The sequence below is a fragment of the Charadrius vociferus genome, unplaced genomic scaffold, assembly GCF_000708025.1.
Source record: "Charadrius vociferus isolate BGI_N301 unplaced genomic scaffold, ASM70802v2 scaffold259, whole genome shotgun sequence".
NCBI classification, from domain to species: Eukaryota; Metazoa; Chordata; class Aves; order Charadriiformes; family Charadriidae; genus Charadrius; species Charadrius vociferus.
Genome location: NW_009661368.1, coordinates 5,965,331 through 5,985,112, shown reverse-complemented (window position 1 = coordinate 5,985,112; position 19,782 = coordinate 5,965,331). Strand labels below are relative to the sequence as shown.

The 19,782-nt window shown below is 54.0% G+C and overlaps 1 protein-coding gene across 1 annotated transcript in view; it reads right to left on the bottom strand.

Moving 5' to 3' along the window:
* Positions 1-9,917: 9,917 nt before the first annotated feature.
* Positions 9,918-19,782, bottom strand: part of EEF1A2 (eukaryotic translation elongation factor 1 alpha 2) — a 13,111-nt gene continuing 3,246 nt past the window's right edge. Inside the window, exons 2-7 of the mRNA XM_009893437.1 lie at positions 18,833-19,012; positions 17,265-17,561; positions 12,988-13,138; positions 11,307-11,563; positions 10,986-11,220; positions 9,918-10,269 (exon numbers count right to left, since the gene is read on the bottom strand). Of these exons, the coding sequence (XP_009891739.1) occupies positions 10,142-10,269; positions 10,986-11,220; positions 11,307-11,563; positions 12,988-13,138; positions 17,265-17,561; positions 18,833-19,012 (1,248 nt within the window). The 3' untranslated portion in view covers positions 9,918-10,141. The remainder of the gene's footprint in view (positions 10,270-10,985; positions 11,221-11,306; positions 11,564-12,987; positions 13,139-17,264; positions 17,562-18,832; positions 19,013-19,782) is intronic.

Below are 19,782 nucleotides of genomic sequence, written 5' to 3'. Positions count from 1 at the left end.
AACCGCATCCTTGCTGAGGCCCAGTCCCACAAAGCCCATTAGGTGCTTTGTTCCCATTCAAGCACCTGCCTCCCACCAACTTCAAAACTGAATTGAAACCTGCATGAATATTTAGGGACTGGAGGTTGTCATCAGAAAGAAAAAGCCCATATTGAAATAGCTAACAGCTCTGACACATCTTACAGACACGAACAGCACAGGAGCATGCTGGATGGCTGTGTCTTATTCTTCTGTAGGAGGTGGAAGAGGGGGGAGAAGCCAACTGAAATAAATGGGCTGCAAATGGTCCCAAGTGTCCTGGGTTAGGAGGGGAGGGACCTTCCAGAGCTGGGATCCACCCCACCTCGGGAGGCTGCTGTGGGGATAAAAGGGGGTTTGGGGAGTAGGGCAGAAGATGCTGGTGCAGGAGGTGGAGGGGGTTACTGCTCTGTTGGGGTGTTGCAGCATTTGGGGAGCTGTGCTGGATCACAGGGCATCTTCAGAGGAGATGAGCCCATCCTGCCCCGGTGGTGGGTCAGCCCCTGGGGGAGAGCACAGAAATGGGGTGCAATGTGCTGTCTGGGAGGGATCCTGCAAGCAGGAGGGGGGCAGCATAGGGAGCTACGGCCTTTGTGGCTTTAGAGATGCAACAGCTCCAAACTTGCATGGAGGAAAAACTTATTTTGATTTTTGTTGCAAACTCCTTTGCTCGTTTTTGATGTGGGTTTTCTTTTTTTTTTCTTGCTGAAATGTCAAAAGCTACAGGTTCGGTAAGCAAGGCAACCAAACCCAATCACTAAAACACTGAAAAGCTTTAGGGCTAATTATTTTATCTTTTCATTATTTAAAGAGACTAAAAAAAAACCCCTTCCAAATGTAAAAATCTGCTTTTCATTTTTTTCACACTTTTTTTTTTCTTTTCAAAAATGTTAGAGGGAAGATTAGGTTTTGGGTTTAATTAAGAGGGTTGCTTTTGAGCCATGTTTCAGGTTAAAAAAACCCAAACAACTGCAAGTATTCTGTTGGGAAACTGCCAGGCTGACCTGGTGCTCTCCATGCTTCTGCCTCTGTCACAGCGTACAAGGTGCCATATGCGAAGGAAAACTCTTGAAGTAACTAAACTCATAGTTTCCTTCCACTGTGAGCTTGCTTCAGTCTTTCAGCCTGCACACCTGGGAAATCAAGGGAACACGAAGGGACAGGGGTTTGTGATTTAACCTGAAGTTCTGAGGAAAGCTGGTGTACCTGCATCTGCCTCTCTTCCCTCCTTTAATAACTGCAGAGCTTATGGGCGATTTTAATCTTATTTCATTAAAGGTCGGGGGGGGGGGTTTCGGATTGCTGCAAGTGAAATTATGTGATCAGAGAGAGGACAGAAACCCTGAAATCTCCCCGCTGTGGGAGATGGTGATGCTGTCTGTTGGACGTTGGAGAACCCACCCATGACTCTTCAAAACACACATCCATGGGAAACTGGGCCCTCCCCCCTCCGGTTCTGCTGCTCGTGAAACTGCTTCTTTGTGGGCTCCTTTTGGATCCCGTGGGGAGCACCAGGGAGGCAGAGAGCCTCTGCTAAACATCTCGAGTATTTTACAATGCAGGCGGGACCAAGCTGGAGGGACAGGATCCCCCAGGTGAAGCTGATGCTGTATCTGCAGGATGACATTTCCTCACTTCCAGCCTTATATTTCATGCAGCTCCTGTTTTGTTCTTGCACCTTTGTCTTGCACGCAGCGGTCCAAAGGATGTTCCCGTCCTCTGCGCATCCGGCTGCTCCGGCTGTGCACTCAAAGCATCTCATTCAGCATCTCCGTGTACTCTCCTGTGTGTGCAGACAGCGGGCAGAGCAGGGGAGGGCGGTTTTAAAAATGAGCTGTGTTTGTAGCCTGACAGCGAGCTGTCGGCTGGCAATGGCTCAGCAGCCCAGGCCACCCTGCAAGAGGGACTTCACCTCCACCTGAAGATGCGACCAACCTCAGCCACCCCTCCCTGTCCCCCCTCTCCCGCACGTTTCCCGTGGTCCCCATGGAGATCTGTGGCCGGAGATGTCCTGAGGGACCAAAGCATATTGACCTGCAGTGACACGCTTCCCTCGCAGCAATTGCTCTAATGGGAACCGCACAGAGCATCCAAGACGCCGGTGCAGCTCCATTAATCACAGCCGCCTCCTGCCTGGCACGGGCTGCCCTCGCTCCACCCGTGGTCCTTCGGGTCGTTGCCAGGGGAGAAGTCCACACTGTGTCCTTGGATCTGGCACAGAGAGGATCATCCCATCACGCTGCTGAGTGAGCAGCGGCAGGGGCCGGCGCAGGCAACGAACCCCCCAGTACACCCACTCCACACCAAAACACAGGCTCGGAAACCTGCAGCCTTCATTAACTGCTCTCACACCCATCAGCTTCCCTCAAAGATGATATTTGGGGATTATCCTCCCCTCTTTCCTCTTCTTGCAGTCCCATCCCGAAGGCTGGATGCTTCCAGACTCATCGCTCCTAAGTGCTCGGTGGGCAGGCGCTCGCTGCGGCTGGCCGGGGTTGCAAAAAAGCATTTAGCAGATACAAGGCACGAAAATAGTGCCAGACAGGGGGTGATTAGAAATCATTTAGACCAGGCAAAACCGGGCCGTCCCAAATTCGCCGGCAGCCTGACACACTGAAGGAATGTTTGTGACCGGAGCTGAAATGAATTATTTGAAGATGCTGCAGTATCTCTACGTAAAGCATCTGAGATACCCGAGCGCTCACTCGGAGGCGGGCGGGAGGGGGTGTCTGGCCGGAGCTTGGCCCGGGGCTGTGTCACAGCTCAGGTTTCTCCTTCAGATCAGCAATATCTTCGCACAGAGGTGAAGGCACCAGCCAAGAGGAGGATGGGGCATGATGCATCGCCCTGGTCAGAGCCGCAGCCTGCAAACGTGCCTCAGGATCACACCAAAAATGTGGATCTCAAATGGGGGGTAAGTGGAGGGAGGTGGGTAAAGGAAACGAGTTAAAACCTCTCAGGTTTGGTCCTTGACATGTTACAGAATGCTGGGGGAGAGCCTGACTAGCTACCCTCCTCCTTGAATTTCACAGAATCACAGAATCTCCTAGATTGGAAAAGACCTGTAAGATCATCTAGTCCAATCATTAACCTAACACTGCCAGCCCACCACCAAACCATGTCCCTGAGCACTATATCTACATGACCCTTAAATACCTCCAGGGATGGGGACTCCACCACTGCCCTGGGTAACGCGTTCCAATGCCTGATGACCCTTTCAGTGAAGAAATTCTTCCTAATATCCAATCTAAACTTCCCTTGGCACAATTTGAAGCTGTTTCCTCTTGTTCTAGTAGCTGTTACTTGACAGAACAAGTTGACTCCCACCTCTCTGCAACCTCCTTTCAGATAGTTGTAGAGAGTGATAAGGTCTCCCCTCAGCCTCATTTTCTCCAGGCTGAACACCCCCAGATCCCTCAGCCACTCCTCTTAAGACACGTGCTCCAGACCCCTCACCAGCTCCGTTGCCTCTCTGGGGCAGGATTTGGGCAAGGGTGGCTGATGAAGGGGGCACGGTGGAAGCAGGATGGAGAGACGAGACCCATCCAGGGGTTGGGAGGTTCTCCTCTGCCCTAATCAGCCTTTCCCTCCCGCCTTTCTGGTCTGCCCCATCATCTGTTTCCCGGGGAGGTTTACCCCGAGGGTCTTGTGTTACCTGCCTGCTGTAGAGAAACTGGTCCCGAGGATGAAAAGCCCAGGGAGGGCGAAGCTCCTGCCTGCAGCTCTCCGTAGCCCTGCTGGGCCGGGCACTGCCCAGGCTGGCGTGGGACCCCCAACCCCGTCTGCTCAGACCTGGGTGCTCAGCACCATGCAGATCCGCTCTGGGACAGAGGCCGAGCTCAGCAACATGGGCTGGGGAGAAGAGCGGCGGTGGTCTGTGTCCGTGCTGGGTGGAGAGCAGCTTTGGAAGGTGAAATGTGCTGCGAAACTCGCCAAGGAGAAGGCAAGAGGCTGCTGTGGGGACACAGCCACCAGGCAAAAATGTTGGTCGGTGATCAACTCACTTTCCAAGGTCGCGTAGTCATGGACTTCATGCTGCATCTGCGTCATTCTCACCTCTACCATAGATGATTCAGCATCTCCGTCACCAACAGGCAGTGGCAGGACCCACTTGGCTGATGTCCTCTGGTGACGCTGGTGTTCAGGGGGCTGGAGTGTACCTTGGCATCCCTGGTAGTCGGTGGCATTGGCTTCCAAGGTAGCAGGAATTGCATGAAAGGTCAGGAGATGTCCACTTGGTCTTCCCCCATAGTGGGATACGTTTTCAGATGCCATTGAAATACTCCAGATGTCATCAAGACTTTTGGGTCACCATGAGACAGGCAGGACCTCACTGCCCGTGTGGGCTTAAGGTTCAGCAAAACATACCGGGAGACTGGTGAGAGATGAAGGGAACGATGGGAAGGGAGCTGCCTTAACTGGAGAGCCTTCCTCATGTGTCCAAGCTGCCGTGCAACGCTCGGCACCGGCGTGCCGGAGGCCGGCAGCCTCCCTGGTGACGTGCTGCCCGTGCCGGGTGTCTGCAGGGACGTGCCCAGGCAGATGAGGAGTTGCGGCTGAGGTTTTAATTCGCCTCCAAGAGCGGAAGGGCAGCGGGCGGCTCAAATTCACCTAGCTCAGCATCTGCAGCCTGGATTCCACTTGCAGTCTTGCAAAAGCCTCATAAATTTTTTAGAGCAGCCCAAAGTGCCTGCTGAGTCGGCCAATCAGCGCCGGTGGATTAAGGAAACTTACCTTAAATTATTAACAGCACACAGCCAGACAAGAGGCCCGTGGGGTAGAGGTGGGAAAGGAGAAGTTACTCATTCCTCCTCCTCCAGTGGGTACCACGAGAGCAGCCGACACCAGGCTGGGGGTAGGCAGAGATGTCCATTCGCACCTTGGAGGATGGTCCCGTTCATGGGGTCTTCCCTCCTCCATCAGGAAACCCCAACGAGGCGTCAATGGTCTGTGGTGCGCAGGGCATGCTTGCACCGTGGAGGTTGTATCCCTCTTCCCCCCGTACCTCCCTCTCCTTCCAGGTCCACTGGTTTCTCAACTAACCTCTTGAAGACCTGATGCGCAGCAGTGCAGGAGAGCCAGCCCTGATGCTTTTTTGACTTTCCTACAACCTCTAGTAGTTTTTCCCCACCGCTAGCCCCGCAGCTTTAAATTTCAGGTCATACAATCCCATTTGCAAAGTCTGGTCCCCACAGAAAGGACGATAAGCACTTTGCAGCTTCAGAAGCTGTATCCTCTGCTTTGCTGCGGGCACGCTGCCTGCCAGGGCAGGGCTTTGCAGAGGTGGGATGCGGGGCTGGGGTTCTTCTCCTTGGCAGCTGCTCCAGGAGGACTTTGTCCCTCTTTCCACGAGATGGCATCGCTGAGACTGGTACAGAGGGGAAGCATCCACCGCGGCGCCCGCAGGGAGGACAGGGATGAAAAATGCCTCCAAAAAAAAAAAAAATATATATATATATAAAAATTGGTAGGAAAAAAATGCCTCTGAGATGTTGGTTGTGAGGTCCCAGTGCACCAAGCTGTGGCAGGGAGGAATTGGAGGTGAAGTCAGTGTTTTAAAATGCATCTCACCAGTGCAGCCCTATATATCACCTGCCATGGGCCATGCAGCACCCGGCTGCTTTGACACGGCGCTGGTGGCTCTCAAATCAACCCGAGCTTACGGCAACGTTTGCCAAAAGCCATGTGTGGCCCAGTTCAGGGTGATGCTGCGTTGCTTCTAATTTTGATGGAACCCCAAAATGGGTCACCCGCGCCAAACAAAGCATCGTCCCCAGTATGGTTGCGAACCCTGTGGGGTCAGGCAAGGACTTGCACGTGGAGGGTCATTGATCTGGTCCCAAAACCCAGATCCACAATGAGCCTTCAAACCCAAGGTCTGGCTGGAGGCAGGTCATGGCTTCATCTAATTTTGATTTGCTATCCCCAGAAATTCAACATGCTTAATTTTCTTTTTCGAACCTCACACTTTGAAGTGGGTCTAAATTAGAATATTTCTGTTAATTCTGTCTCTCTACAAGACAGGGGATGCTGCTGCTGCAGACATCTCACTTCAGGCCCTGCCTCTTCTTTCTGATCCTGCGGATTACCTGGGGTACCAACCGCACTGAAATCAGGCTGAAAATTTGGACCTGCTGTGAGCCGTGAGCAGGTTTGGGTTAAATCCTCTGGGCTTTATGTTTTTCCTGTTCTGCAGCTACACCGTTAATTACCGCACTGCTTGTGCATCGCTCCCGGAGCATCTTTCACAGCTCCCCTGGCATATTTCTATGGAAACGTAGCTGTGGTTTTGTCAAACTTGGTTTGGCTTTTAAAATAACTATAGACCAGGTGCAGGCTTCGCTTCTGCTCTTCTCTTTTCCTCACCCGACCCCGACATTGTCCCCACTCTTGCTGTGCCAGGGACTGGCTCCCACTGGGGAGCAGAGAGCTGAGGGTTCCTGCACAGCACGGGAGGGATATTCCCGCAGGATTTCATGTTCCTGCTGCTTTTAAGGGTGGAGGAAAAACATGCACGTGATGATGTTCTCCTGCCCTGCTTGGGAATAGCCAGGAAGGGGCGCAAGGCCTCCATGCTGGCTCAAGGACATCATGCCTCGGGAGCTGGGACGTGCAGGAGGAGCTGGAAGATGAGATTGAACTATCAGTGGGAGAACAGCCTTCTCCTGCGGCCGTGCTGTGCCTGGAGTCCTTCCCCCCGTACCTCCCTCTCCTTCCAGGTCCACTGGTTTCTCAACTAACCTCTTGAAGACCTGATGCGCAGCAGTGCAGGAGAGCCAGCCCTGATGCTTTTTTGACTTTCCTACAACCTCTAGTAGTTTTTCCCCACCGCTAGCCCCGCAGCTTTAAATTTCAGGTCATACAATCCCATTTGCAAAGTCTGGTCCCCACAGAAAGGACGATAAGCACTTTGCAGCTTCCGAAGCTGTATCCTCTGCTTTGCTGCGGGCACGCTGCCTGCCAGGGACGGGCTTTGCAGAGGTGGGATGCGGGGCTGGGGTTCTTCTCCTTGGCAGCTGCTCCAGGAGGACTTTGTCCCTCTTTCCACGAGATGGCATCGCTGAGACTGGTACAGAGGGGAAGCATCCACCGCGGCGCCCGCAGGGAGGACAGGGATGAAAAATGCCTCCAAAAAAAAAAAAAATATATATATATATAAAAATTGCTAGGAAAAAAATGCCTCTGAGATGTTGGTTGTGAGGTCCCAGTGCACCAAGCTGTGGCAGGGAGGAATTGGAGCTGAAGTCAGTGTTTTAAAATGCATCTCACCAGCGCAGCCCTATATATCACCTGCCACGGGCCATGCAGCACCCGGCTGCTTTGACACGGCGCTGGTGGCTCTCGAATCAACCTGAGCTTACGGCAACGTTTGCCAAAAGCCATGTGTGGCCCAGTTCAGGGTGATGCTGCGTTGCTTCTAATTTTGATGGAACCCCAAAATGGGTCACCCGCGCCAAACAAAGCATCGTCCCCAGTATGGTTGCGAACCCTGTGGGGTCAGGCAAGGACTTGCACGTGGAGGGTCATTGATCTGGTCCCAAAACCCAGATCCACAATGAGCCTTCAAACCCAAGGTCTGGCTGGAGGCAGGTCATGGCTTCATCTAATTTTGATTTGCTATCCCCAGAAATTCAACATGCTTAATTTTCTTTTTCGAACCTCACACTTTGAAGTGGGTCTAAATTAGAATATTTCTGTTAATTCTGTCTCTCTACAAGACAGGGGATGCTGCTGCTGCAGACATCTCACTTCAGGCCCTGCCTCTTCTTTCTGATCCTGCGGATTACCTGGGGTACCAACCGCACTGAAATCAGGCTGAAAATTTGGACCTGCTGTGAGCCGTGAGCAGGTTTGGGTTAAATCCTCTGGGCTTTATGTTTTTCCTGTTCTGCAGCTACACCGTTAATTACCGCACTGCTTGTGCATCGCTCCCGGAGCATCTTTCACAGCTCCCCTGGCATATTTCTATGGAAACGTAGCTGTGGTTTTGTCAAACTTGGTTTGGCTTTTAAAATAACTATAGACCAGGTGCAGGCTTCGCTTCTGCTCTTCTCTTTTCCTCACCCGACCCCGACATTGTCCCCACTCTTGCTGTGCCAGGGACTGGCTCCCACTGGGGAGCAGAGAGCTGAGGGTTCCTGCACAGCACGGGAGGGATATTCCCGCAGGATTTCATGTTCCTGCTGCTTTTAAGGGTGGAGGAAAAACATGCACGTGATGATGTTCTCCTGCCCTGCTTGGGAATAGCCAGGAAGGGGCGCAAGGCCTCCATGCTGGCTCAAGGACATCATGCCTCGGGAGCTGGGACGTGCAGGAGGAGCTGGAAGATGAGATTGAACTATCAGTGGGAGAACAGCCTTCTCCTGCGGCCGTGCTGTGCCTGGAGGGATCCCCAGGTCCCCTTCCAATTTGTAGCATGCCAAGGACACGGCGCTTCATAGAACCCACATACTACAAAGACCTTGAGCATCAAATGGATTTCTATGGATGAAGCTGGTGGCTGCTGGGCATGTGAAGAGGGGCAAGGAGCCTCGGTGGCCTGTGCGTAGAGTTTTGGGGAACCAGTGAGCCGGTACGTGTCTGTCTGTTGTCAGACCAGCACATGGGATGGGGACAGTGTTGGAGGAGCTTCGTGCAGCACTCCCTGTAATTCAGCTTGTTGTTGGCTCCTTGAGGCTCTGCCTGGGGGCACTTAGTGCTGCAGAGCATCAGATGTTAATTAGGATCATTAAGGGCTCCTGCAACACAAACAGTAATGATACTTGTTCCTCTGGGGCTCTCCTGGGAAGGACCTCGAATGATGCCACCGTTCACAGAGCCCGTGCGTGGCGTCCACTCCCAGCGCTGTGGCTTCTCCTAAAAACTGAGTCATGAGCACAGACAACTTCAGGATGCCCCAGCACGCTGCTAACCCCACCTTCAGGGAGGAAATGTTCCTTGGAAATGTCCCCAGAGCGCTGTGGTGGCAGCAGCACCCTCACACCTCCTCCCTCCGCCTCCCTGCCCTGCCGTCCTGCTCCTCCCCACGCTCAGTGTTCCCACCTTTTCCTCCTCAAAGCTCCTGGCTGTTGCGTTTTAGTCAGTCCTAACCGCTCAGCAAACACAACCCTTTGGACTGGGACAGCTGCCACTGGGTGGAGTGGGGAAGAGGTGCAACATCTTGCCCCAGGCTTCAAGTTTGCAGTGGGAGACAAGACACCATCCTGGGTGAAGCCTATGAGTTTTGGGGCTTCTTGGGAGTCACACCTGGGCTCCAGCACATGGCCTTATCCAGGGACAAACGTTCCTGTTGTGTTGTTTGGAAAGGGCTGGGGGATCCACCACGTGTGAGGCAAAGCGTGTAGAGGGAAGGCAGCCTTGGCCGCTTTTCCCAAAATGATGGGGGTATCATAAAGAATGAAGGCGACGCTGCTCGCCCTTCCAGGAGGCGTGGGGTATGCTATTTTCTTTCTTTAAATGGCATAACTTTAGGAGGTGTCAACTTAAGCTTATGTTGCATGGAAAAAATTATAATAAAGGCCCTGATAATTGATATCAGAGTGTTGAGCAAGTTACGGATAATATCAAAACTGCTGTAAGAGCAGTTCCTGCTTTAGGCTGGGGGAGTCAGCCCAGACACCTGCATTGGTCAAGGGTGAGAGCTGGGGAAGGGCTGGGTGCGCGGTGACACCCTGAATATGGGTGCCCAACTCTCCTCCTTCCTCCAAATTTCCATCCCAGCCCCGCCTGTGCCCACCCCCACCATCTGCTCTAAGTGGGACTACACGGAACCCATCAAACCCAGTCCCTCTCAATGACAGACGCACACACAGAGCTCCACACCTTTTGGATTGGTTGGTTTGTTTTGTTTGGGTTTTTTTTTTGTTCTGTTTTGTTTTGTTTGGGGTTTTTTTTTCCACTGTGGATGTTGTACCAGTTTTATTGGTAAAATTAACATGAAGCCTCACAAACGCTGGAACATGCTTTTCCTTTTAAAGAATTTCCACTGGACCTTAATGGTGAGCATCCAGTCGTTGACATATAAACTCTTACAAGCTGATGTGCACACATGCGCCCGGGGGAGACGGTGGCAGCGTCCTGGTGTCAGGGATGGTTTCTGCGCGATGCACTGGGAGCCCACGATTCATTTGCCAGCCTTCTGGGCCTTCTGGGCAGACTTGGTGACTTTACCGGCCCCACCGCTTTTCTTCTCCACGTTCTTGATGACGCCCACGGCCACGGTCTGCCGCATGTCACGGACAGCGAAGCGGCCTGTGGGATGGATGGAGAGTGGGGGGACATGAGTGAAACGCGGTCGCCTTGCCTTCCCTAAAGCTGAGCTCTTCTGGGTGGGTGACGGTGGGATCTACACCCACCACTCATGGTGCCACGTGTTACCCCTGTCCTTGGAGCAGGTTCCTGTAGGAACAAGCCCTGAGCCATCAACCCAAGCTAGCTTTGATGCTCCTCTCTGTTTAAATGACTATTTATTAAACTTAAATCTCATCTGGTCTCTGCAAGCTCCTGACATTGCTAAAGCTTCCAGATGTGCAACATCATTCAAGGAAAGTATGGCAATTCCCGGCATTAAAAGGTGACCTCTACTGAGCAAACTTCTCTCTTTCTTTTCCTGACCAGTTGTGTTTTAGGGCAGAGATGGGAAAGCTGAAAAATGTTTCTGTATTCAGAAACTATGAGGGTTTAGTAACCTTGAAGGAAAGGTCCTATCACTTCCAGAGGGAAAACCCAGCCCTGCCTTTGGAAACCCAGCTCAACAGAGAGCCCGTCCCACCCCACCAGCTCTGACACAGACCACACATCAGTTTTGCACCCCCAGCACATGGGGGAGCAGCAAAACAATCTCAGCTCCCTCCCCAGTCTAACTGGTGGGGGATACTGGGAGAGGCTCAATGTGTCTGGTGTATGCCCTATGCCTGTAGAGCCTTCCTGCTCCTCTGCAGGAGACCTCCAAAGAGCCGTTCCCTTACCAAGGGGTGGGTACTGGGAGAAGCTCTCCACACACATGGGCTTCCCGGGGATCATCTCCACGATGGCCGCATCACCCGATTTCAGGGACTTGGGGTTGTCCTCCAGCTTCTTGCCAGAGCGCCGGTCGATCTTCTCCTTCAGCTCGGCAAACTTGCAGGCGATGTGTGCGGTGTGGCAGTCGATGACGGGCGAGTAGCCAGCGCTGATCTGGCCGGGATGGTTCAGGATGATCACCTGGGGGACAGAGCGGTGTCAGGGCAAGGCTGGGAGCAGGAGGACGGTGGCAAACCATGCACGGTGGCACCACCAGCTCTGCTGACCTGAGATGTGAACTGCGCTGCCTCCTGGGGTGGGTCCGACTTGCTGTCCCCGCAGACATTCCCACGGCGGATGTCCTTGACGGAGACGTTCTTCACGTTGAAGCCAACATTGTCCCCAGGCAGAGCCTCGCTCAGGGCCTCGTGGTGCATCTCCACGGACTTCACCTCGGTGGTGATGTTCACAGGTGCAAAGGTGACCACCATGCCAGGCCGCAGAATGCCGGTCTCCACCCGGCCCACGGGGACTGTGCCGATCCCTGCAGAGACAGGGACAGAGCAGAGCAAAATGTAACCTGCTTGGCATATCCCTGGGCCAGAGCCTGGCTGCAGCAAAAGCAAGATATCTCCAGCGGCTTTCACCAAAGACCACATTTGCTTCTTGCCCCAAAATACCCAGGTTTTAGCTGCAAGATCAACATTAGGGTCTTCAAAAATACCATGAGTCCATCCTTTCCATCCAATGTTCTGTAAAAAAGGGGTAACACCATAATCAGAAGGCCCTGAGAAATCCACATGCCCTGAGAGCTCTTTCTTTGTAGCAGCTGTGGAACCTCCTGCATGGAGGTCTGGGCACAACACAGCGTGCGTGCAACAACACGCTCCGCATCCCTGATGGCCACACCATCAGCACGGCATGAGACCCAGCTGTGCCAGGGAATGAAGGTGGCTAATTAAATGAAAGGCACCTTTCACAGCCTGGGTCGTCAGGAAACTTCAGGAAAACTCACCTTTGGAGTCAGGTGAAGAAGCATTAAGAGAAACAACCTTGAAAAGGGGTTGGGGAGGTTGGCTGGACCCATCCGCTCCTCCACCTCCACCTCCCTCCTTCCCATGGTGCCTCTACTCTCTAAGGACCTGCCCTTATGGTAAAACCGTATCTCCTTGCTCCAGCTGAGCTGGGACACAGACCTGTTCACCACCTTTTGTCTCAATTGCAAAGAAAAGACTGCACTAAAAAGCCTGCTGAAACCCATGTTCAATCCCTGCCTGGTTTCTGCAGCGCACACATCCTTGGAAAAGTGTGGAAAAGGGTTGGGAATGGCTGTGCCTGCCTGATCCGGCAGCCGGGTGAGTCAGCGGGGATGCCCGCTGCTGCCAGCGGGTCAGAGAGCTCACAGGGTATTTATAGCTCGGAAAAGTGTCCCCATCACCGCTCCAGAGGGAAAGGGAGACGCGCCGACCGACGCGCTCCCTACATGGCTGGCACCGCGGTCCAGTTCGGCAGACGGAGGTGCCGGTGATGGACACCAGCATTTGGGAAGCACGGGCAGACCACGGCCAAGCCGCCACACACCAGCCTCACCGGTGGCCCTCCCTGCTGGCCTTGTCCCTCATCTGGGCCCCAGCATGTTTTTGCTGCTTCCATTTTGCCCTGCCAGCCATGACCTCTGGGACACTCAAATTTGTAGCCGTTTTGGTTTCGCGTATTCCCTGGGCAGAGCCCACAAACCTGCTGCTCCTCTCCAATCCCTGGGCACCTTTGGGCATGTCACCCCCCAAGCCCAGACAGCCCAGTCTCAAATGGGGTCTTTGCCCTGGCGATTCTCCCCAACATTATCTCAAGTTTGAGTCCACACTCTCCAGTTTCCCAATACCTGGAAATGTCATTCCCAAATCCCCATGGAACGAAGACTCTGGCTAAAGCAGAGGGAAGGAGGACAGTGGAAAGGCTTTTGCTCACCTCCGATCTTGTAGACGTCCTGGAGGGGCAGGCGCAGGGGTTTATCTGTGGGGCGGGTTGGGGGCAGGATGGTGTCCAGGGCCTCCAAGAGGGACACCCCACTGGCGTTGCCTTCCTTGCGCTCCACCTTCCAGCCTTTGAACCAAGGCATCTGGAAACACAGCAGCAACAACATGCACTGAGTGTGCCCTTCCTCAGCATCCAGAGGTGATCCCAGAGAGACATCCCACCAGGACAACCTTCATGGACTCAGTCCAACCATGTTCTGGCTTTATCTGGGGACTGGGGAGCTCTTTTCACTCCACCATCCCTGCAGGCTTATCTACACCCCCTTACTCAACCTGCCCCCTCTCTCCTAGAAACACCCATTAACAGGAGAAAAAGGATGGAAGTGGTTAAATCCAACAAACTCACAATCCCCGTTCCCAACACCAACCCGTGAATGTTGCCTTCCCATGCCAGCTGCCTGGATCCTGCCCTCCAGCCACGATGGCACGGGGACCACAGGGTCTCCAGCCAAGTCCTGGCTACAAAGGACCCAACCTTCAGTCCTGGGAACTGAGTTTCTTCAAGGCAAGCCCCAGACAGACCCTTCTCCCCTCTTGCTTCTGCTATCACCCCTCCAGGGTTTGGTTTTTGAACCCTGACTTGGGATGATGCTGGAAACCTGGCGCTTGCACTTAGGGCTGTCAAAGGGCAGGGTCATTCTTCACAGATGCTCTCTGCTCCTGCCCTAAATTGGACCCTTGAAGCTAAAATTGGCCAGAAAAGAAGTGGAGAGGTAGGGAAATGTGCTCAGCAGAGGCTGCAGTTTGATGCAGGGAACACAGTGCTTTCTTGGGGCGCACATCTGGAAGCTGTAGGGCTGGCCGGCAAGAAAAATTCAGTGGTGGGTCTGAAACAACCCTGATACAACAAACAGAGATCAGAGTCCGCATGGTCATTCCCCCTTCCTCTGCACAGAGAGGTTTAGGCAATATTTTCCCCCTCAAATGTAAAAGGCTACCCGTGTGCCCCAGCCCCATCGCACATGTTATGGACATGGCTTTTCCCTTGGGCACCAACGCCAGTGGCACAGCGCAATGGGTCTGAGGCTACGGGTGAAACAGGACCCCCAAAGTGCCCCCGGTTTCACAGCCATCCCCGGAGGACACGGCTGGTTACCCATCTTTTGGGAAAGGAGGGAGGCGAAAAGCTGGGTCCAGCCAGAGAATTCAGCCTGCATCGAATGTGTTCAGGTCAGCCTCCTTCGGAGGGTCATGTCTGACACCAATTGTCTTCCTCGGTGACAGTGGCAGGAGCAGCCCGGGGACACTTTTGCAGAGGAAACCATCCCAGGACACTGCAGCTATTGCTCCGCAGCCGTATCCAGCGCCGGGCTACCAGCTCGGCAAAATGTTAAATCCACCCAGCCGGTGACGGAGCCGCATGTGATGCGCAGGATGACTCAGACCTTCCCCCCAGCCTGCTGTCGCATGGCCCGAAACGCCAGGCAGGCGCCCATGCGAGCAGCTGCCCCGGCGGCCGCCCGCCCATGGGCTCTGCTCTCCGGGGTGACGGCCACCGTGTGCCCGCGGCTCCCGTCCCTCTGCCTCTGCACGGCTTGGGGACATGGAGAAATGGCAACCTCCGCCCCCGTGACACCTGGCTGTCAGAGCCATCCCTTTTTCTTTGGATGTGTTACCCGGAGAACTTCTGACATCCCAAGAATAAGATAACGATGCTCTTGGGCACCTTCTGGGAGCAAATCCACTCTGCCAAACCTCGGCACGGCCCCAGGCTGAGAAGCATCTGTAAAACCTGGTTTTGTGCTGCCTCCTAGGGCCGCCTGAGTAAAAACCTCTCTTACGTATTTCCCAAATTTGCTTCCCAAACAGCAATTCCTATTCCCCAACTACTACGGAAAAAAGCAGGATCTGACCAAACCCCGCAGCCAGACAGGTTAGACGGCAGGCTGGACCCCCCCAAATAACAGCTGAGCTCCAACCCTTTTGCACCCCAAGTGCATTTTGCAGAGCGGTGGCCTTTCTCTGATTTCACCCAGCCCGTGAGCAGCCCAACGCACCCACCCCACGCACCCCACCACCGCAGCCCCCGGCCACCGCGCTCCCGTGCACCGCAGATGGGGTGCGTTTGGGTTGCAGCATCCCACGGGGTGAAAGTCTCCCAAACCACATCGCGTGGCCCAGTTCCGTCAGCAGCAGCGTCAGAAAGCTGGCTTCATAATAAAACCCCATTAGCCAAAAAGCTCTCAAATGTCAAACTTTGATGCAAGCATGGCCCAGCCATCTTTTTTGGCAGGTGGCCTTGGGCTGCGGTGCAACAGGGACGTGGGCCGGAGGCTCCCACGCAGAGCTGGTTCCAGCCTGATGTACCACCACTCCTCCTCTCGCCCGGAGGTGACAGGAGCTGCAGGGACGTCACGGCTCTAATCCCCACTTTCTGATAAGTCCCCTGACAGACAGACAAGTCACTTGACTGCCTCGTGCCTTAGTGACACCCTGCCAGAAATTGCCAGTGACAAAAATCAGAGCTTTTTCGGGCAAGGAACAAGAGGAGAGACATCTACACCAGCTTCCTGCTTGAGCTTTCCTAGATGTGGTGCAGTATGGGGAGGAGGAGTCAGTCCCAAGCCGGTGTCCTGGCAAAGGCAGGATGGGGACCTCCTGGAGACCACAGCATGGGGAGGACCCTGCACCCTCTCCAGCAAAGCTCATGCTGATCCAGACCTCTGGCCAGGCTTTCTTCCCAATTCCCCAGCTCCTAGGAACCCACCCTGGGGCTGCCTGCCCCCTTACAGCACAGGGGTGAGTTATTTCGGCCGCTGCCTTCTCTCGGGCGGCGCATCGCCTTGAGAACATGCTCGGAGACCGTTCCAGAGGGAGGGGGGCAGCGAGCCCCATCCTGCCCTGTGCCTCCCCTCCGCAGCCTATTAATAGGAGAATTGTTCGGGATCATCTTCCCGGCCCAGCAGCTGCTGACATTTGGAACCTGTCTGATTTGAGGCACCCAGGAACTATGTGGCCGGGTTTGGCATGGCCGCGGCTGACCTTTATCCCAGGGGACAGGAATCTCCCAAGCACCCCAAAAACTCCCTCCTTCCAAGCCAGCCCCAAGTGAGCTGCCTTTCCCGTGCGAGGCCGTGCGCTGTGTTGCACGATGGTGCGAGCTTGCATGGCCGCACTCCTCTAGCTCCAGCTCGTGATCCCTGACCTCCTTCCATTGCTGCTCTACTCATACGTTGCCTCCTTCGTCACAGAGCCCTGACCTGTAATCCACCGGCGAAATCCTAAAGCACCCGTGAGCATCAAATTTCCCATTGGTTGCACAAGGGATGGCTGGGTGTTTCTAGTCCGAGCAACTTGCTCAAGGTCACCCAGAAGCCAGCAGGACAGCAGGGACCTTCCTCTGGCCAGAACTTCCCAGCCCATCATTTCTCTAGAAGACTAAAGCTGGGGGAGCTTTTTCTCCAAAAAAGTGTCAGAGTAACAACCTGTCTGCCAAGAGCTTCTTCAAGCTCTTCTTTCTCCCCTGCTGTCATACGAAATAATGGCAAGAGCTCACCCAAGAGCACCCAGCCTTTGTGTGCCCACCGTCCCCATCACGGACGCACAGAGGGAGAGATCTCATAAAAAGCAACTGGAGAAAGACCAAACCCAAATGGATGTTCTAGGAAACCATGAGCTTTGGCGTGGGAAACCTGGTACCTCCTCAAGAAAAAGTCACCTTAAGAAGTGAGATCCCAGCATTGGAACTGGAGGTGCGGCTGCCACAGTGGCATATGGCACCGATGGGGAATGGTACCCAATACCCAACCCGAGGGAGCCCGGCTGTGTGGCGGGAGCCGTTACTAGCCTGCGACCAGACCGTGTTATTTGCCTTAGAAAACAATGCCCTAAAACCACACGTGATATTCCTGTTGAGAGTGACAATCGCTGCGGATGGCTCTAATGTCACCACGGGTCTGACGATGCGAAACCTTCAAATCACATCCCAGAAGCAAAGCCATACAGATCGTCTCCTGAAGATGCTCACGTTTAGCCGCTGGGGTGTCTGGCCACAGTACAGCAACCAGCGTGGCCGTGAACAGTGCGCCCATTCATCCTGGCTTGGCGCAGTCAGAGCTACGTGACAAACACATCCCTGCTGGCAGCACGGGCCATTACGCACAACGGGTGCGTGAAACGTGCCTGAGGTTTTCAGGGCACGGCGGTGAGCGTCTGCCTGGATCGGGATAGTTGGGGTGGGAGGAAAAGTCTAACACAAAGCACACTTACATTGGGAGAGGGCTCCAACATGTTGTCTCCATGCCAGCCCGAGATGGGCACGAAGGGAACTGTGGCTGGGTTGTAGCCGATCTTCTTGATATAGGCGCTGACCTCCTTGACGATCTCATCGTAGCGTTTCTCGCTGTACGGGGGCTCTGTGGAATCCATCTTGTTGATGCCCACGATGAGCTGCTTCACCCCCAGGGTGTAAGCCAGCAGAGCGTGCTCACGAGTCTGCCCGTTCTTGGAGATGCCGGCTTCAAATTCACCGACGCCGGCAGCAACGATCAGGACGGCGCAGTCAGCCTGGGAGGGGAGAACTAATGAATTGTTTCTGTCCCCAGAGAGCACCGCTCCTGGTGACACCTCTGAGAGCTTTGAGTAAGTCCCAGGTGAACATTACTCAGAATAAGCATGGCTTGGACAGATTCCCTGCCAGCTGCTACCCATAACCGTGCCGATCTACCCCAAAACTGACCTAACTGTGTTATTTCAGACTTGCTACCTGTGCGTGGTTTTGCAACGTGGTTTGGAAACCAGGGTGGGTCCCTCCAGGTCGCGTGACTCTAACCAGGACCTCATCTCTATCATCCAGGGACGCACAGCCAAGGCCTGATCTAAATCCCTACTGAAGTCTTGCAAATCATCTCCCTGGGTGACGGGTGAGACTCCCGCCATGAAAACTGTGTTCCCCAGATTACTTCTGTAGCCAGAGCCCACAGCAGAAGCTGCCTGGGTTTGACAGGAAGCCATGCCCAGCCCAACTGGCATCGCAATGGGAATCTTCCTGGGCACACACTGAGGCTCATCCACAGAATCACAGAATGGTCAGGGTTGGAAGGGACCTCTGGAGATCTTCTAGTCCAGCCTTCCTGCCAGAGCAGGGGCACCTACAACAGGTTGCACAGGACGGCGTCCAGGCGGGTTTGGAATGTCTCCAGAGTGGGAGATTCCACAACCTCTCTGGGTGGCCTGTGCCAGTGCTATCCAGCACCCATCAACCACAGGGAGATGCAGGAATGTCCTGCATTGCTATGAGGGGAAACCACCCTGCCCTGGAAGGGTAGACCATTGAGTTTGGCAATATGATGTGGCGTATGGGACAAAGACAGCTGTTTCAAGAAAGAGGAAGGAGAAAACATCCACAGAGTCTCCTTTAGCCAGTAAACCCTAAGGGATTGTTGGAAGTTTCTTGTATACCTCAGTTGGCTGAGGCTAAAATAATGTGGAGATGTCCTCATACAAAGGCTTGTAGCTCACAGCATCCCACCTCCCAGAGAGGCTGTATTCATCCCCACCTCCTCCAAGCAGGGGAAACGGGGTGGAGAAACCACCTCTTTGTGCCCAAGGAGGCCCCTTCTCCCAGACACCCAGGGAGGTGCAGGTCCATGGTGTGCTGGGTCCCCTGGTACTACCCAGCCTCTTGCGTGGACCGTGCTCAATGTTCCTTGATGTCTGCTGTCTCAACTACCCACCTCCATAAGGACTCCAACAGCACCTAGGTGACCCTGGGCTTGTCAGCTAGTCTCAGCCTCCCACCTCCAGCAGCGCCCCACCCCCTGGCCACCGTTTCTCACCTGGGAGGTCCCGGTGATCATGTTCTTGATGAAGTCCCTGTGACCAGGTGCATCAATGATGGTGATGTAGTACTTGGTGGTCTCGAACTTCCACAGCGAGATGTCAATGGTGATGCCACGCTCACGCTCGGCCTTCAGCTTGTCCAGCACCCAGGCATATTTGAAGGACCCCTTCCCCATCTGGCCAACACAAAGGCAAGAACTGGTGAGAAACCCAAGCCAAGAGTGCCATCAATCCACCCTCCAGGGCACAGCAAGAACTGGTGAGAAACCCAAGCCAACAGCACTGGTGCCAGCAATCCACCCTCCAGGGCACGTCCCAAGCTCACATAGGCAGAGGGTCACATCACAAACATTGATGGGAAAATTCCCTAAATTCAATGGCAACCGTGATCTATTTACTAATAAATACAGGTGAAAGGAGATATTGTTCTCAACGTGTTCCTCAAGAGGATGGAGGAGAGGCTGGAAGAAGAGCTGTGAAGTGAATTGGTGAGTGGGGCTGGATGGGCAGGAACTGGAGTCACTGACCCACGAGGTCTCCTCCGTGAAATGCCATGGTCCTGCACCACTGCTGGGAAATCATGGTGCTAGAGAATTGCACAGCAGTGGTGGAAAACTTCTTATTGTTGTATTTCAACCTATTAAGGGAACCTGTGAGACAGCCGGTTCGTGAGAAAGGGCATCGTTGCACGAGTGAGCCCATAACTGACGGGAGTGTAGGAGGGGAACGGGTTAAAAGAAAATGAAATGCGAGACGGTTGCTATGAGCAGAAGAGAAATGTGATTGATTTTTGCCACAGAGTGTGCGAATTCACATGAAAAGCTACTGTGAGCTGCAGCCAGACCAACTGTCGTTGCCAAATGGCCAAAATCTCAGCCAACATCGTAATGCACAAAATCACGCTGGGCGAGATCAGCTACAGTAAATCTCTCTGGCCTGTGATAAA